The 17,737-nt window shown below is 33.0% G+C and overlaps 2 protein-coding genes across 2 annotated transcripts in view; one reads left to right on the top strand and one right to left on the bottom strand.

The window, feature by feature from the left end:
• LOC115625659 (alpha-ketoglutarate-dependent dioxygenase alkB homolog 4) overlaps positions 1-17,737 on the top strand; it is a 184,139-nt gene that overhangs the window by 7,373 nt on the left and 159,029 nt on the right. The window lies entirely within an intron of this gene.
• LOC115625657 (acetylcholine receptor subunit alpha-type acr-16) overlaps positions 937-17,737 on the bottom strand; it is a 142,284-nt gene continuing 125,483 nt past the window's right edge. Inside the window, exons 8-13 of the mRNA XM_030520786.1 lie at positions 17,100-17,186; positions 10,246-10,332; positions 2,818-2,927; positions 2,508-2,722; positions 1,505-1,678; positions 937-1,294 (exon numbers count right to left, since the gene is read on the bottom strand). Of these exons, the coding sequence (XP_030376646.1) occupies positions 1,210-1,294; positions 1,505-1,678; positions 2,508-2,722; positions 2,818-2,927; positions 10,246-10,332; positions 17,100-17,186 (758 nt within the window). The 3' untranslated portion in view covers positions 937-1,209. The remainder of the gene's footprint in view (positions 1,295-1,504; positions 1,679-2,507; positions 2,723-2,817; positions 2,928-10,245; positions 10,333-17,099; positions 17,187-17,737) is intronic.

The following is a 17,737-nucleotide window of genomic DNA, read 5'->3' as shown; positions in this document are numbered from 1 at the left end:
ATTTAACATAATCTTAAAGGCTTAGCGGAAAAATGAAGGATGAATTAACTACAGAAAACTAAGGACATAAATAGTTATAGCTGACAAAATAAACAACAAAATGAATGCTGAATGAATGTATGTTTATTGAGCATAATCTTAAAGGTTTAGCAGAAAGATGAAGAATAGAGAACTATAGAGAAATTAAATATGTAGGCATAGCTGATAAAATGAACAACAAAAGCAACGCGGCTTATTAAGAATAATCTTGAAATGAGAACATAATAAGTTATAGCTGATAAAATAAACAACAAAATGAACGATTAACTATAGTGAACTGAATCCAGACTTAGGTCGCTACTTGAGTTTTACATTTTTGGCATTACTCCAAGTTCCTGTCTGCCTTACAACCCACCAGTTTGGTGTCACAGTCCACCTATAAATGGTTTATGTGTTATGTGCCAGCAGTAGTCTCCTCTAGAAGGCTCTGCTCGGTTCTTGGCCTCGCTGCTTCCTTTCTTTGCAGTTCTCAATTACGTAGGTGTCTATCCTTTGTGTGTGTGCCGTGTGTTTGCCATTTTAAATACATATCTAATGTCTCATAGGAACAATCTCTTATATATAATGTACTTGCTTGTGTGTATCTGTGTGTGTGTGCGTGTGGTTGTAAATTATAACAACAGAGCGTAATTAACTTATAACTTCGTTATTGTACATACATAGCATATATACATATGTATATATATACTTAGTATGTATTGTACATATGTATAACCTCATTTTTCGCACTGTGTTGTGTGTTTCCCCTTTAATTTTGTTAATTTATTGCTATTACTATGCAAATTTTTTGTTTGTTTCTTTGTTTCAACTTGCTAAACATTTGCTTCTTCTTCTTATATATTCTGTTTGTTGTACGGCAGTAATTTTTGCTTTGTTTTTCATAAAATACTTCTTCTTTTGGTTTTTTTTTTTTGTAGTACACGCGACTAAATTTGTTGTTTGTTTTTTGTTTCATTTGCGAAATTGGTTTTGACTTAAAAATGTAATTAACAATTGTTTTCGCTTTGTTTCGAAGCATCTTCGCCAGCGTTTTTGTTGAAAAAGAACTTAACTAGGCATTCTCATATATTCTCATCATCATACATACATATAGAACATATATGTAGCTACTTTATACTCGTATATATATATATACATATATGATAACTTAGTTCTCTAAATTGATCGGCCTTATTGCACGATTATGTGCGGAGCTGAGAGCAGCACTGTTACCGTTGCAATAATCGTGAAGAGCGTGAAAACAATTAAACAAAATCTGTGAAGTAGAATGGAGTGAGCAGAGCATAAGCATTAATTAGTCTCTACAAACAAAATGGCGTTGGTGTCCCCCACGTCGCCATTATTGAATATTTATAGGTGTGTGTGTGTGTGCGTGCGTGTGCCGGAAATTGTTTGCCCTTCACGCACACGCTGCCTGTTGGCCTAATTGTTTGATTTGGTGGCGTGACACTGGCTGTTTACTCACCTATCCACAACCATTGCAGCGAACTTCCAATCGCTTATCAATTCCGCCTCATCGTCAGCTTTGCGCATGCGCGCAGTTATGAATTGCAATTCTTTGAGAATTAAGTGTAAATCTTTATGATTGCAGCCTATTGCAGTGTGATGCTCCTCCACCGTTGTCGGCCGACCAAAGCTACTAAAAATTGAGAGAGAACACATTTCTATAAATCCTTTTCAATTTCGAAAACAAGTCATAGAGTTAATCAGAATACTTGCGCCATTTTCTAAACTTTACACACATAAAAAATAAACTAGAGACGGCCTTCATTATTCAAATGGCGAGTGAATTGGTCTTGACTTAATTTATAATACTATAAATGGTTGGAAAAAAGAATTCCTTTTGTTTACTCTATATTCAAATTTATTTTATAAAGTTTGCGATGTCTGCTTGAGGTCAGATATTTTCTGGCTTCGTAGTTCGTCTCCCATACAAGTTCTGGTCTTTGCTGCTGAAAAATCCACAAATCTTTTTTGCAGTCCTTCATTGAATTCATTTGTTTTTTTGTCACTCGAAATATTTTGCAATGACAATTATTTAATAAATATACAGTAAATGTAGAAGAACTAGTCAAACAACGCCTTTTTGGTAAATTTGAGCTCCAAATGGGAGAAAACGTGCTCCAAAGATTGTTTGAAAATCCTGTATTTGTCCACGAATCGACTTTAAACTTGGATTAAATACTTTAAATATGTTTTTTTTAACAGCTTAAGCAACTGATGACTGTCTTTCAAACCCACCCAATGCATAACATAACTTTCTTGGTTTTTATCATATGCGACCTATTTAGACACCAGTTCATTCCGTTTGGCCAACAGCTCCGCAGATGATAATTATAATCATCAATAGTATTTTAAGTCAAGTAACAATAGGATTCGTTATTTTAGTTATGTTACTTCGTTTGATTTAAAAGGCGTTTGTGCGGCATTAATTAATGTATGGTTTAAATGGAATTAAGGATACGTACGCTGACGAGCCGATGGCGGTCTGTGAGCCCGATATTGTGTGCCGAAAATCATCATCAATATCCAGCACATTGGCTAGTAGGGACTTAGAGGAACGCTCCTTCAATTCCAATTCCTTCATGCGATTGCTTAATAATATTGTTTTGCGTGTGATCTTGCGACCTGGCCGACCCATGCGCAAGATCCAGGGCAGCCATTGTAGGAAAACGGATTTGATCTGTTCCAAAGAAATGGAAAATTGACACTTGTATTAGCCAAGAGTGCCATACTAGATGGTTTTCACTGTACATACTAGCTGGCTTCAGCACTTACCCACGGTGGCATCTCGTGTATATCCGCTGTGCGATGATGATAGTTTAGCACCACAACTGTGAGCACCACAGACGATGCAACCATGAACATGATGCAGTTGAAATATGTGCCTAAGTTTTCAGTCGTTGTTGGTATTGTTGTGGTTGGTGGGTTGGTTTGTTGGTGTGTAATTGTGTATAATAGATTACAAAAACAAATAGAAGTTTTTTCATTAGTATGCAGCTTATTGGTCTCCAGCCTTTGCAACACTAAGAACGAAAGCTTTAAATGATAATTTACAAAAGTACAGCAATGCTTTAGTTTGTTTCATTTCATGAGAAAGTTAGACAGAGTAAGCTAAATACTATATACTAGTATTATAGAGTAGAACTTGTAGCGTGAATTAGTGTTAATATAGCACATGACTCAAAAGATGCGATTACTAGACTAATAAGCCAACTACACGCACACAGCTGTGCTCTGTGCAACTACGATATGTTAGCGAACTACTTGTATTACGATAGACGACATGCACGAACATGCAGATTTGTGTGGAGATGTGCGATTTGCATAAAAAGGAATAAGTTTGAAAAATGAAAACAATAATGATTGAATGATAAAGACTGCGATGACAGTTCTGAAATAAGCTGAAGACTAAGGAAAATGTCTTAAAATATTAATTGGAATTTTTGGAAACCTATGAAAACTATAGTTGTTGGGAAAATGTCCATTTTAGTCACTATATGAGTCCTGAAACTCAAAAGTATTGAGTATTGAGATTACAGATAATATACTCGATACTCCAAACTATCGATATTGTTACATTATCGGATAATCTTCCCTATAAGTTTGTACTTCGCCACTCTGTCTTTATGCCTGATACTCACAAATTCAAAGAACATGGTTAAAGAAATTTAATTGTTACTTTAATTATTTATAAAACTTACAGCAGTATTGGTTTTGAAAATCTGAAGGACAGTTATTTACAAATTTAATGTGTGCTCTTTATTTTTCCTATTGTAAATACAATTGAAATAGGAATTTAAGAATTATTTGATATTTCAGACATACATTCTATCTGCAGAATTATCTTAAAGAGAGTTAAGTGGAAGTTCTATCTGCAGAATTATCTTAAGGAGCGTTTAGTAGAAGTTCTACCTAAAATGATTTGCTTAGTCTTGCCAATTTAGCTAAATTTCAGTTGTGTTTAAATTGAAATTAAATGTTAAATTAGGCATTGATGTTTAAGTAAATAAGATGTATCTAAACTTTAAGTATCGATATTACCTATAGAGTATAGAGTATAGTGAGGAATTGTGCGGAAGCTGAATGCTTTGAATACTCGATAGCTTTACAAATGCGCTTTTATATGGAAATAGGGGCTCCCCTACCTCAACCACTCTAGTAATGATTGAAAGCGCTATAAATTTTGAAATGTGTTTGGCATTTCCCAGCACTGACTGACCTTTTACACCAAATTCATGAGACAATTTAATTGACTGCCTTATAATAAATGTGTGATTGACTTAGAGCTATAAAATTGCAAATAATTGTATAAATAAGTAGAGTAGCAAGCATGCATGTAATTGAGACTAAGTATTTAGTAAAATGCTGTTGTTGTTGTTTCTAAAATGTTGGTGAATTCATTTTAAATGCTCGGATGAACATAGCAGTTTAATTAATATTTCAATTCCTTTTTGTTGTTATTGTTATGCAATTAAATGCCTGTTGGATATATTTCTTTCTATAAAGTGTACATTTTATGATTGGTTTATGTCCGTGTACTGTTTAGGCAATCATGTAAATTTAATATGTAATAAATGAGTTTTTAATTTTTTCAGTCAGCTTTGATACTTGGATGTGAGGAATTGTATTAAATAGTAAGTAAGACTAGAGGTGTTAGTTATGGGCTTCATTTGCAATAGGTTGTTAGCAAGTTAGCAAAGCACCCTCAAAGCGTAACTACGGGAAGTCTTGATGCCTCCTACTTAAGTCACACACAAGTGGAGCAAAAAACAAATAAAAGAAACAAAAGAGAAGAGAAAAGTAGAGAAGAGGTTCAGCCAAAGTCTAAAGAAGCATTTGTTAACTGGAAATTTGTTTGGTAACGTTAATCAGGGGGATAAGTAAGTTAGGCAGGCCTACAGATAAGAGTACGTATGGGTTCTTAACGCCTTTTTTTTATCCTTTTCAGTTGTTGCTCATGCTCGTCGCTATTTTCATTTGCATCCTACTTTAAAGGCGCTGCAGCGCTATGTTTTTAGCATTTGTACAACATTTTCATCATTTCATCTTATTTTCTTTATTGGATTTATGGGTTTTTCTTTATTTAGTTTCGATTTCCAAGTCTTTGGCAAATACTTTTTTGTGGTTGTTGTTAAAACTTTGTACATTCGGTTTTTGTTTAGCAGCTAAAAGAGAATAGAATTTGGTTTTTATAGCTCTAGGTTTTTTGTTTGATTTTAAATTGGGAAAACTTAAAAGATAAGTAGCAGGTTCGTTTTGTTTTTTATTTTTTTACTAGTACCTAGCAGTGGTACAGCCTCGCTCGTCTTTGTTATGACATTACCGACCAATAAAGAGAAAACTGTTTGCGATAGAAGTATTGTAACACCTGCAAATAGTTTGGCAAAAATTTTAATAACAAACAATTGTAAACACATCTTAAACAAATATGGCTGGAAGAGCTAAAATTTCTCAATACGGACGTAGTTCGAATTTATTGCTGCTTGAGTGTGTCGAGTGTTTTTTTAAAAGGAGGAGCAATGCTTAAAAAAATAGTTAATATTACAATGTAATAAACGTTGACAAGAGACTGGGCCTAGACAGTTTGTAGAAATGATTCATTAGCTGTATTCTTTTAAGCGTATAAATGAATTTTTGTTTATTAAAAACTATTTTTTTATTTTAAGCTATTATTTGTTGATTGAAGATAGAACTAATCGTTCGTTTGATCTCAAATAGAACTTATACTAGAACTGATGAGAGCTGCAAAGTAATGGAACCGTTTATACCCTCTACTTTTTGCCAATCTGAACTTTAGAGAGCAAACAGCTCTGAAAAACTTTCTATCTTAGGCCCGCATTAGTTGTATAACTGACAAAGCTAGATAAGACCATTCGCTTGTCTTTCTGTTTGCACGTCTGAACGCTTTCAGTTTGTAGACTTTATTCGCTGCGGTCATCAAACTCTACGGATGCTTAAATTCAGCAAAATTGTTTTTAAAAAACTACAATAAAACACATTTTGTAGATAAATAAATCATTTTGAAAGGGTTTTCAAACGAATAAAATATGTATTATTGGTAGGTACTTGTTTTGTTTAATTAAACCAGTGTTAATCCTCATCTATTATGCTCTTTATCTAAAGATATCTTTGCTATAACTCAGAAGAAATTTAAAACAGAAATCAAATTTATTCTGATAGTTTAATTTCTTATGCTAATTATAATCTGGCCTCTGACGACTGAAATATACGAATTCAAACTCTTTTCGATCTTACTTATAAAGTGGTCTGTTTCTGGACCTAAAAGTATATCAGCTAAAGGAATGTAAAGAAATACAGGATTAATCATAGCTGAATGAGTTTGCTTTGTTTTTGAAGATCCTATATATCTTTTTATAGTGTGTTACAAATATAGAAAAATAGTATATCGAAAGATTTTAAATGCAATGCAGCAGATAAGAATGTATATTCTGCTTACTTACATCTCTTGTCAAACAAAGTGGAAAGTTTAGAGAGTGGCTAAATGATATTTTTTGGCTGAACCTTTTTCTTTTACTTTTCAATTCTTGTGCGCAACTTGGAAAGACTTGGTTAGGTCGGGTACATTATAAAATATTTATGTTATACGAAGTAAGCGAAGCTTTGGGGTGCACTTGCTTTTTTTTTAAATTGAAACGCATATATACAATAGCTTTACTTGAGATTTTATTGCTATTATTATTGTGATTGTTATTATTTGTATGGCCCAAGCATTAACATTTTACTGGTTTAGTTTATAATAAAAAAGAACAGCAAGCGTTGCATACATATACGAGTATATATAACCTTTCGACCCATTACGCACGCTTTCAAAAACACATTACGGCGAAATGATATTTTTTCAAAGCTTTCAATAGCAGCTGAATGTTATAATGTTTATATATTCGTATTCATTAGTTAAGTATGTGTACAAAAAGGTTCATAAGCAAAAAAATATCATTCCGAGAAACATGGGTCGAAAAGCATATATGTAAATAGTGAATACAATAGCTATGGACGTGGGTGTAATGCGAATAGGACGACAGATAGCCAAATAGTTAGTTAAAAATGTTAAAATACGAAGTAGGTACTTTGAAAATATATAAGTATATATAGCGTGGGTTGCGGCTGAGTGTACTTGGTGGGTGGTTGGGTGGCTGGGTGGCTCGGTGGTTGGTTGGCTGGTGAGTGGTGAGTGGTTCAGCGTTTTGTGTTAGCTATGTGGTGAGCGAGCGAGCGAGCGAACGAACGAACGAATGATACGTTTATGATAAAACATAAGGTGTTTATTTCTATGCAATGCAAAAACTGTTGCTAAACAAAAGTGAGCATGGGTGAGTAACGAAATGAATTAACAACAAAAACAAGAAAGCTTTTAGCAAACAAGTCAAATCATAAGTTATACAAAAAAAAGAAGAAACTTCTTTCTTTCTTTCTTTCTTTCATCTTCATCGGCGACAACGACGTCTTCATCAGTAATATTTTGTTGTTGTTCTTTTTTCGTTTTTTTTTTGTTTTTTTTTTGTTTTTTGTATTTCACAAGTATTTTCCCAAACTCACTTGTATTGAAATCTGTCTCATAAGTATCTTTTGTAATTACGTATATATGGGTTGGAAGGAGTTACATAATTGCGAAGTGGAAAGAGTACAAACAAGGTGTACTGGATAATATAATATGTATTAAAATATTATAGTTGAATATATATATTTATATATGTATTTATATAGTGAATAATTTAAAACGAAGTTCTTGTTTGGGGCTATTTGTTTCAGTGCGATAAAACTCTGTTTTGTAGGGAATTGAAATGGGGGTTAAGAAAAGTTGCAAAATAAAAGGTAAAATCTAAATCCGCGATTAGGGGAAGTCAATTGCTTAAATATATTTCTCATTCACAGCCTGCAGAAAAAATGGATTATGTTTATTTCGATCTACTAAGACTACTAAGACCTTCTCTATAATATTTTTGAATTTTGATCCAATGTATATATTTTTTGCTGACGGTAAAAAGTTGTTCAAACTTGTGTGGGGATTGTCCTTTAAAAATATGGTAACAATCTAAAATTTATCATGGATGGATCTTGGATTATCCTTCTAGCTACCTTATAAAGCTGCCCTATATTTCAGATTTTTAAATTAACAAATCAAAAAATGTATGTAGCTAAAGGTTTGATGTGTAACATATAGAAAAGGGAATTAGTTTTAAAATCAGCACTGGAACTCATACCCTAACAAAAAATAAGGCGAAACCAATAACCAATCCAATATTGAAATCTATACTAGAAACCTATATCGCAACTTCCAAGCGAACTAATGTTGGAACCGATAACGGAACAAAAACTATTATGCCTATAACAAAACCAGTATCCCTGAACCAGTACCGTGACTTAGAGAATACCAAAGCTGTACTAGAGGACCCAGTATCATAATAGATACTGCAGCTAATAGCAAAACCAATAGCGAAGCTAATATTGCACTAATTGTCTAAAAAATACCGGAACTAAATATATAACCAATACTGGATCAATCTTTCATATTCAATACTGGATCAGCACTAAAACTAGTGATAGTGAAGAAGCGTGCTAGAAATTCCTAGTAAATAAATGTAAGCCTATAAGTATGCTTCATTTTTTTAAACCAAAGTGTTAAGGCGTTGGTCCCGTTTGTACAAAAAGTAAAACCGTTACACATCAAAGGAATTATTTTGCAGTTCATCTAAAAAGTCTTGGTTATAAAGACATTCCCTTTATGGTATATTTTTAACTGAAAAACCTGGAACAATCTAACTAGTTTGTAAAGTTAGCATTAATTTAATTTGGCAATCCCTTGAGATGAATGCCAGGAATATTCTACTTTAAGGTTCCCAATTATCTCAATGCATTCTATATCTTTAGAACAGATATGTTATGTTTGCTTTAATTTAATTTGGAAATCCCTTGAGATGAATGCCTTGAATATTCTACGTTAAGATTCCCAATTGTCTCAATGTTAAGTTTGCTTTAATTTAATTTGGAAATCCCTTGAGATGAATGCCTTGAATATTCTACGTTAAGATTCCCAATTGTCTCAATGCATTCTATATCTTTAGAACAGATATGTTCAGTTGGATTAAATTTATTTTGGCAACCTTATTACGATGAAGTTCTTCCCCACTTTTGTTTTAAAATATATTTCACAAAATTCTATAAAGTATATTTTTCGGTTCTATCGCAGGAAATATAGCACCCATTCCAAATAGAGAAATAGAGTAAATTATATTGAAGAGAATTGTGTACATTGGCGTAGCTGGAATGCATTTTTTTTTTGTTTTGTGTGCAGTAAGAGTGGTCTCTGATTTTCCATTTGCTACGCAGCAATGACGATTAAGAAGTCATAGAGAAAGTGAAGTGGTGAGGAGGTATATAAATCAGAAATATATAGATAACGATAGCATTTAAAAGATTGCTGGTTTACTGGTTTACGTTGCTTTTCACTTGGAAGGTTTTTTGTGACTACCCGGTCTCGTAACGCTGAGCTCGTAACGCTGAGCGCGGGCCTTGGATTTAAGAAGCGAACCAAAAATAATTGTTTGGTAAAATGAAGAGAGGAGAGATCGCGTAGTTGTGGCAAAGAGAGAGAGAGAGAGAGATAAGGAGCATTGGAGAGTACTTGTATAATTGAGATAGAGAGAGTGAGAGAGAGATAGAGAGAGCGAGATAGCAACATAATAATATATGATCAACTAAGGAACATCGTCGTTATATATTTTAGTTTTAATCTTCAAGTTTAGAGCAAGAGAGAGATAGATAGTTAGAGTTAAATTGGTTTAGTTAGTAGCAGTAAACTTGTTTTAATTAGTAAACATAGTAGTACGAAGTACACAAAAAACATTTAACAACTGTTGGCACTTAGAGTTGGTTTTGGTTGACGTTCTGTTTAGTTAGACTAATACTTTATTTAGGTTCAGGTAATATTTTTTTGTATTTTGTTTTTTTTTTAGTTAAGGATTATATATGCGAACAATTTAGCAATGTGTGTGAGTAATCATAATAGATATATATATAACAACAATAACAATAATATTTATGAATATATATATATAGATATACGTATATATGTAAATCATATTAAGTAATTTGTTAATTAATTTTTTTGTTTTTGGTTTTTTGTTTTTTTGACAAATTTGAATATATATTTGCATTTTTCATGTTTTTAAATGCAATCGCTACCTAACAAGGGGATTGCATCAGATACTTGGGGCAATGTCTCAGCTACAAGGTTGAGAAACACTGTGAGCGATAGAAGAATTGTAACTCCTGAAACAAAAGAATTTCGTTGAAAAATACAATATAAAACAATGACAGTAATGGAAATAAAAAAACGTATGTGTGTATTGTTTTGTGACACAAATGGAACAGAAAACACATTAATAATCAAGGTTGGCATTTCCGGTGGAAGTTCAGTTTGTTGTGTGGTGTTTTGTTGTTGTTATTGTTGTATTTATATAATTGTAGTAAAGAGTAAGCAGTTGTTGTTGTGGTTGTTATTGTAAGTAAATGTGAGATACGAGAGAAGCTGCTGTTAATTAATATAATTACGCGCTGCTTTTTGTGATTAGACTTCGTATTTTGTTGTTGGTATGGGCTGCATTGTTCTTATGTTTTTCTCTTTTCTTTTCTTTCCTTTTCTCTTTTCTTTCCTTTTTTGTTTGCTTTATGGCTGACCAAATTTTGTTGTTGTTATTTTTAATGCACATTTAATTATTGCTTTGATGTCAATTTTCGAATTGATTTGAATTGAATTGAGCTGAGCTGAATTGAGTTGAATGAAGTGTGATGTGATTTATGCCTGTATGCTTGAAGTTTGGTAGTAAACGGAAAAACAGGGACACAACTCAAAGTGTTAATAGGTAATGCGGGATTTTTGTCTGAGGACATTAATAAATAACGCCAAACGTTGGGTAACTGGTAACTGCTATTGGCAACTGCAGGCCCCTTTAAGCCCACCGATAAATTAGAGACCAACAGCAAATAAATGGGGATATAGCTTTTTCCTAAACGATGTTGTTTTTCAGTTTTGGAGCTGTATGCTTCAGCAGATATGCGCCATAAGTATAAAGATGCCAAGTCTTAAAATATCATCTACACGCGACCCCTTTAGATGACTGCGACTAAAAAGTTCGAAAGTTGTCTTTTTTACTTTCTATAGGACTGTTAAAAAACATCCATTTATTAATTCATTATTATCAGCATATTTATACTTGAAAACTGTTTTCTATTGCTTCCAAGTGAAACATAATTACTTGAAAGGTATTGAATAATTGTTTTTATAATAATAGCAGGAAGTGTTAATTGAAAAGTGCCTGCAAGTCTTCAGCTTCGTATCGAATGTTTGTAAAATACACGTATATTGCGCAGATTCCTTATTAAATATATCGATTGAATTTGCTACACGCAGATGGAAAACACATTAATGTATTGAACTTATGAATCTATCTACTAAAAACAAAAGGCATTCTGAGCACAAAGTGCAAATTCGGCATCATAAAAAAGTATTTTAATATATTCAATAGTTGTCTGTCTATTTTTTGGTACCTGTTAAGCAAAAAAGTATCTATATTAAATGTACTATTGATATTCGATAGTGTCGTTTCAATAGGACAACTCGATTTTTGTTAACTATTTTGATAGCAAAGATGTCGTGCATAAGTAAGAAATCTATAGAAATAGTTTATATTTAAGAAAATTGTTTTGCCCTCTTAGTTATTGCTATTAACTTAACCAATTGGTACTCAAAAGCTTCTGTAAAAGCATCGATTAATATATTTTGTACTCATTTTCATATACAAAGTGCTGGATATTCTCGACTTTTCGTTTGAAAATGTATAATCATTATTTTCTAGTGCAGATGCTCTAGTGCAAGATGCTCGAATGCGTAAATGTTATTAAAATTAACAAGAAGTAGTAGCTTAGCTGTTGAATAACAATTAAATAGTAGACAACTAGTACAGTTTTCAGTATAATAAATAACAATCGATACTCTTTCGAATAACAATTTGCTCATATTTGACAAACATTTGGCGGCTTCTGATTAACTCTTTTTGTTGCGACCTCTTTTGGATGACCTTCAGAAGAAATGAAATTAGTGCCCATACAAGTGTTTGAGTACAGTTTTGTTAGTAATATCATAAATACTCAATTGAAAGCATCGATAACAATAGTTTTTTCAAAATATCGAGTATGCTCTATCGTTTGTTGCTTTGTGAGGAACTTCCGCTTTATTTCGGATGTCCATTAAGAGCATTTCTTCCTTTTGCTTTAGTTTTTTGGAACATAAATAATAATTTATTATTATTAAGTAATGTGTTCAGCCGTATGAAAATATATGATAATTTGCTATAATTATTTTATTCAACTATACAAAATGTACATGATCTTTTATTTCAAATCTTTAAAAATCAGCAATATCGGAATTTTTTCTTGTTCTTTATGATTGAAAACTTAATCTCTGAAATTGGTCTGTTGTTTCAACTAACGCTGGAAAATCAGTCGAGAGCTTATCATCAAACCACATCGTGGCCGTTCTCGCATTTAATGAAGTGGGGAATGGGAGTCTGCCACCACTTTTTAGTGCAGACTGTGCGCATAAAGTTTTTAACTGTCCTGCCATCTAAGTTCCATTTGCGAAGAACTAAAGCAATTTTGGGTCATTTAATAGCATCATTTCAAATGGCAAAGCATTTAAAAGCAACAACTCTTGAGTAACTGACAGACAGAAAGAGAGAGAGAGAGAGAGAGAGAGAGAGAGAGGGAGAGAGACGGAGCGCAGTAAACATTTTCAAGCAAATTTTCAAAAAACACCTAACAAATTAACTTTTTGGCCGCCCCAGAACTTTCTAGCGGCTTTCTTGGCCACGCCCATGCCCATGCCCCTGCCCATGGTGTGTGCCAACTTTTTGGCCATTACTTGACGCACTTAGTAGAGAAGGGAAAAAAAGTTGTAAAGTTTTTGCGGTTTGTCTCCCACAGCATAAAACAAATAGAAGATTGTTGGAAAATTGAACTCGAACTATGGCCCGTCTTTTTATTTTAGCTTAGTTGGGGCTCGGGTTTGAGTTTGGTTTTGGTTTCGTTTGGCCTCGGCATGGCAATGAGTTTTTTTTTTATTTTTACTTTTTTGGCAAATTTGTGGCTCAGCGTGTCGCCAGTTTGCTCAGCTTTTGGCACGCGGCTCATTTAATGTGGCACGTGCGAAAATGTACAGTTTCCCTCGGAAATGCACGAATTGCATGCAAATGACGCGGCTCCCTTAGTGGCTTGGTCTTCTCGGTGAAGGGGTGGTGGGGGCGGTGGTGCTGATTAGTAGAGTAGACGGATTAGTTCATAAATAGTATATATGGACATAATATGAACGCATGATGGGCACACGACATCATGAACGATACGATATTATGTGGAGTTGCAACTCAACCATCTGATCAAATGGATCTGCATAAATGCAAGTTCAAATGTCGTTTTTAAGTTCACGTTTAAGACTTAAGTTAAGTTAGGTACGTTTTTGGTTTTTGGTTTTAGGTTTTTTAATGGGGACATGGCATGGATACGTTATTTCGTTTTTAATGTCTGGAGTTTACGGGTGCGTAAGCATGAGTGATAAATTTTTTGTTTAGAGCATTTCTATTTTGTTGTTGTTGTTGTGGGTGTTTTATATTTTTTTAAAGCTTGAGCAAAGAAAAGTTCTTAGTTGGTGGGTGTGTTGTGAGGTGTTTTGTGAATTGTATTTGTGATGTGAGTTGAGATTGAGATTTAGAGATTGGTGCAAGTACAAAGTGTTCTTGCCAAAACGAGACAGATGATTCAGAGATAGAGAGAGAGAGGAAGAGCGATACAGAGTTGGAGTTAGATAGAGAGAGTTAGAGAGCGAAAGAGAGCGAGAGTTAGATAGAGAAGAAAGGACTAAGAGCAATGTGTGTGAGTTTGTTGTGTGTCCTTGTTTTTTTTTTTCGTTTAATTATTGCAAATTGGCATGCGCTTTCGTTTTTAATTTTAGATTTTTTGCTGTCGTTTTCCGCTAATTATTGTTGTATTTGCTGTTGTTGTTTTTGTTGTTATAATTGTTTTAGTAGTGTCTGTTGTTGTTGTTGTTGTTAGTGTGTTTGTTGTACTTACGATAGCTGTTCAAGTGTTTCGTTTATATACAGTGTACTCTACAACATTGTTTGTTGGTGGCAATAAAATTCATAAAGTATTGCCTACTTAGTGGGGCAGCTCAGCAGCATTTACAGCGTAGGCTAAATAAATAATACCTACCAAAAATTGCGTCTAATATGCATACAAGTAGCTGTAGTATTTACTCAGTATTTGTCTTATGTATAGTTAAGTGTTGTTGTTGTATGTTTTTACATATGTATTTGTATATATAGTAGATATTTTTAACTAAGCTTGCTTCCTCTATACTCTACCAAGTATCAAATGACATTGGTCGTGTAGATATAGTATGTTTTTCAATACAAACCTCGGCAACTATTGCCGTTTTATTTAACTCTGATTTGGCATATATATATATACAGTCGATTTGGAAATAATATATTCAGCTACTATTTATAATGGCCGTTGTTGTTGTTGACGCTAACTGTTCACTTTGACAGAGCTAGCTAAACTCTTAAAACGTTTTAGAGCTAGTTCATTGTTTCTGTTTGTTTTGCAATGCTTTGATATGAACCTTACAATCGTGGTCATGAAAATATATACCCAATTGTTATGCCTTGTATAACAATTGCATAGCTACTTAATATACAAAATGTTTATATTTTAAGCGCATTTCATAGCTGTAGGCTGCAATTAGCTAACATAATCATAATGAAAAGGTTACAGAAAATAAACTAATGATTAGCTTATTGCTTATTGAAGTACTGCTTAGTTTTTTCATTTAAACAGGCATTTCATTCATGACTATAGTTGTGTAAATAGCTGGTCTTTTATTTATTTTTCCTTCGTTTCCGTAGTCTGCTGATTAGAACGATTAGCGAACAAAATGGCGAATATCATTCAAATGTAAGCAGAGCTTAGCATTGGCGCAGAAACACATCCATAAAAAAGGATTCCTCCTATTTCCAAATTTGTCAAAATGGATTTGTACAGATTTTTTTTAATTGTGTTCAGTTCATGTGCCTTGAGTATTGGCATCTTACAAAGATTAAATAATTTTTCTAATTTATCATGGGGCTTCGAAGACTACAATTAAAAGTTATTAGGAAATTCTAGTTTAACCGGAATGGCTGGTCAAGAGTGGGCGGAGTCAAGAGTCTGATATTAAGATTTTTGATTTGGAATGTCTAAAAATCTTAAAAATTAAACAATTCCATATACATAAGTCTAATTAAATCTATAGATAATCTTAACGAAAGAAACTCTTTTGAAGCTAAAAAATACACTTTATTAATCTGAGCTAGAGCCTTAGAGATTATATTTCATTTAAACTGCTACTTGACTATATTTTCATGACCACTTCTGTCTATTGTTCAATCTAATGTTGCGATTGCAGTTGCGAGTATTGATTGTTCGTAAATGGCATGGCAATTGTTACGCATGTTGTTTGTTGTTGTTTTGATTTGGTAGCGAAAAAAGGTTGTTCGTTGGATTTTTCATATTTTCTATATACAGTTGTGGCTAGTTTTAAGTTACTTGTTTATTTAAATTGATTTGGTTTGGTTTTTCTTTTGTTGCGTTGTTTCTACTTCACGAAGTGATTGATGGATTTGTTTTCAAGCGATGAATGCGCCTGCCTAGCATGATATGATATTTCTCTAAAAAGTATCAACAAGCTATATAGTATAATATATACATGATGATCGATCTAATTTTAGCGATTTACATATGGTTTATTAATTAGGTTTTGTTTTTTGTTACTCAATTTTTTGCAAGCTAATGAACATAGAATGAATAAAAAGGAAAAGAATGAAAGAAATGAAACGAAAAGAAATAACAGCTAAATATTATAGAGTTAGAGGCACACGGAGGAAAACCAACAAACAAACGAACAAACCGACAGAAACAACAACTGAGGATTTACATAAGTAAGGCAGCTTAGTCTCTGATGATAGGTAAAATATAGATATAGATATACGAGTAGATAGGCAACATACGCGTTTCAAACAGCAAAACTAAATGAAAACTTGTGGAAATTTTGGTTTGATTTCATGGCGTGTGTATGTGTGTGTGTGTGTGTGTGTGTCTGTGATGGCTGAGAACTGAGCGTGAGTGCGTTTGTTAGTTGCTTGGTGTCTTGGTGTGTGTGTGTGTGTGTAGTCGTCAAATACCAATTATGTCAGAGCTTTGCAGAGAATGCTAATGCCGCGATTATATAGTACGAGAGTATGATGCTTAAGGCCACTTGAGCAGCCAAACCAAAGGAGCTTTAGTCGAGTAGAGTAGAGTAGTTAAAAAAGTATTAGAGAGGAAAAGAGTAGCAATAATAGTAAACATATCTAGTACTTTAAAGAAAAACTAGCTCTGGTTGTTGTTGTTGGTTCAAGTACTTTACATTGTTAGACAGTGATAGACAGTTAGAGAGTGAGATAGAGAAGACATAGTTGTGTTAGAGATGACTGTGTGTGGGTTTCTTTTGGGTGTGCTTTGGAATTAAAGCTACTCGTTTAGGAAATTTTCTATCCATATTCCGTTACAGAGTACAGCTGGCTGAAAGTCCAGAAGTTAGAGTTCTATTTATATTGCAAAACATAATTAGAGAGGAGGTTTAAGAGATTTTCACATTCTCCATACACGTGTGTTCGAGATCTAAATAATTGGTATTTTTGTTGTATTCTTTGGTTTTTTGTTGTTGTTAGTTTGTTTATGCTTGGCATACATAATGTTTTTCGTTTTTTTTTTTTTTTTGGTAAAAATTTTGTACTGTGTTTTTGGTTTTTTTACTTCATGGCACTACTGTAGTAAAAACTAATATGATAACTAAAAACAGCATTTAGGCACATCACTCCATTTGCTTTGTTAAAATAATTGTTGTCGGTTTTTTTTTTTGTTTTTTTTTTTCGATACTTTAGTTAAATAATAGCGTGTGTGTGTACCTATAAGAGGAACAGCATCCGACGTTGTCGGCATAGACTCAGCAACAAGGTTTAGAAATACTGTTAATGATAGTAGTATAGTTACGCCTGGAATAAGAGATACAATAAATATAAAACAATTTAAATGAAAGTTAACGCAAAATACTGAAAACTGAAAGATTCAAATTAATAATTAATATCATAAAACGTAGCACAATTTTCATTTTCAAAAACAAAGAAATTATTAACGCTTCTTGCTTTTAGTTTTCGATTAATTACACATTCAGAATTTTTGGATTTTAATTTTAAAAAGGGGGAGACACATTTCTTGGTAGCTTGAAACTAATCTTAATCTTTTTATTTAGCAAGTTAGTTGAGGGTGTTTCTTTGCAGATAGCTGGCCGGGCTTTTAAAATAAAAGCATTTGAAAAATTAAACAATGTAATAATTGAGTCACTTGTTTCTTTAAAATAAAAGTCAGTTATTAATGAAAGAAAGTGAAGTTGTCTGAAGACGTTAAATGAATAAATTGCTTAATTGATTGTTAATTGAACAATTAAGAGTATGCCTGAAAAAGTTGATTGATTGGTTGATGAACAAGAAGAACGACTGACAAAAAAACATTGAATTTTATATGAAGACGAAAACAGATAGCAAAA

Source organism: Scaptodrosophila lebanonensis, unplaced genomic scaffold (genome assembly GCF_003285725.1).
Source record: "Scaptodrosophila lebanonensis strain 11010-0011.00,11010-0021.00 unplaced genomic scaffold, SlebRS2 tig00000080-arrow-pilon, whole genome shotgun sequence".
Lineage (NCBI taxonomy): Eukaryota > Metazoa > Arthropoda > Insecta > Diptera > Drosophilidae > Scaptodrosophila > Scaptodrosophila lebanonensis.
This window is presented reverse-complemented; position numbering and strand designations above follow the sequence as displayed.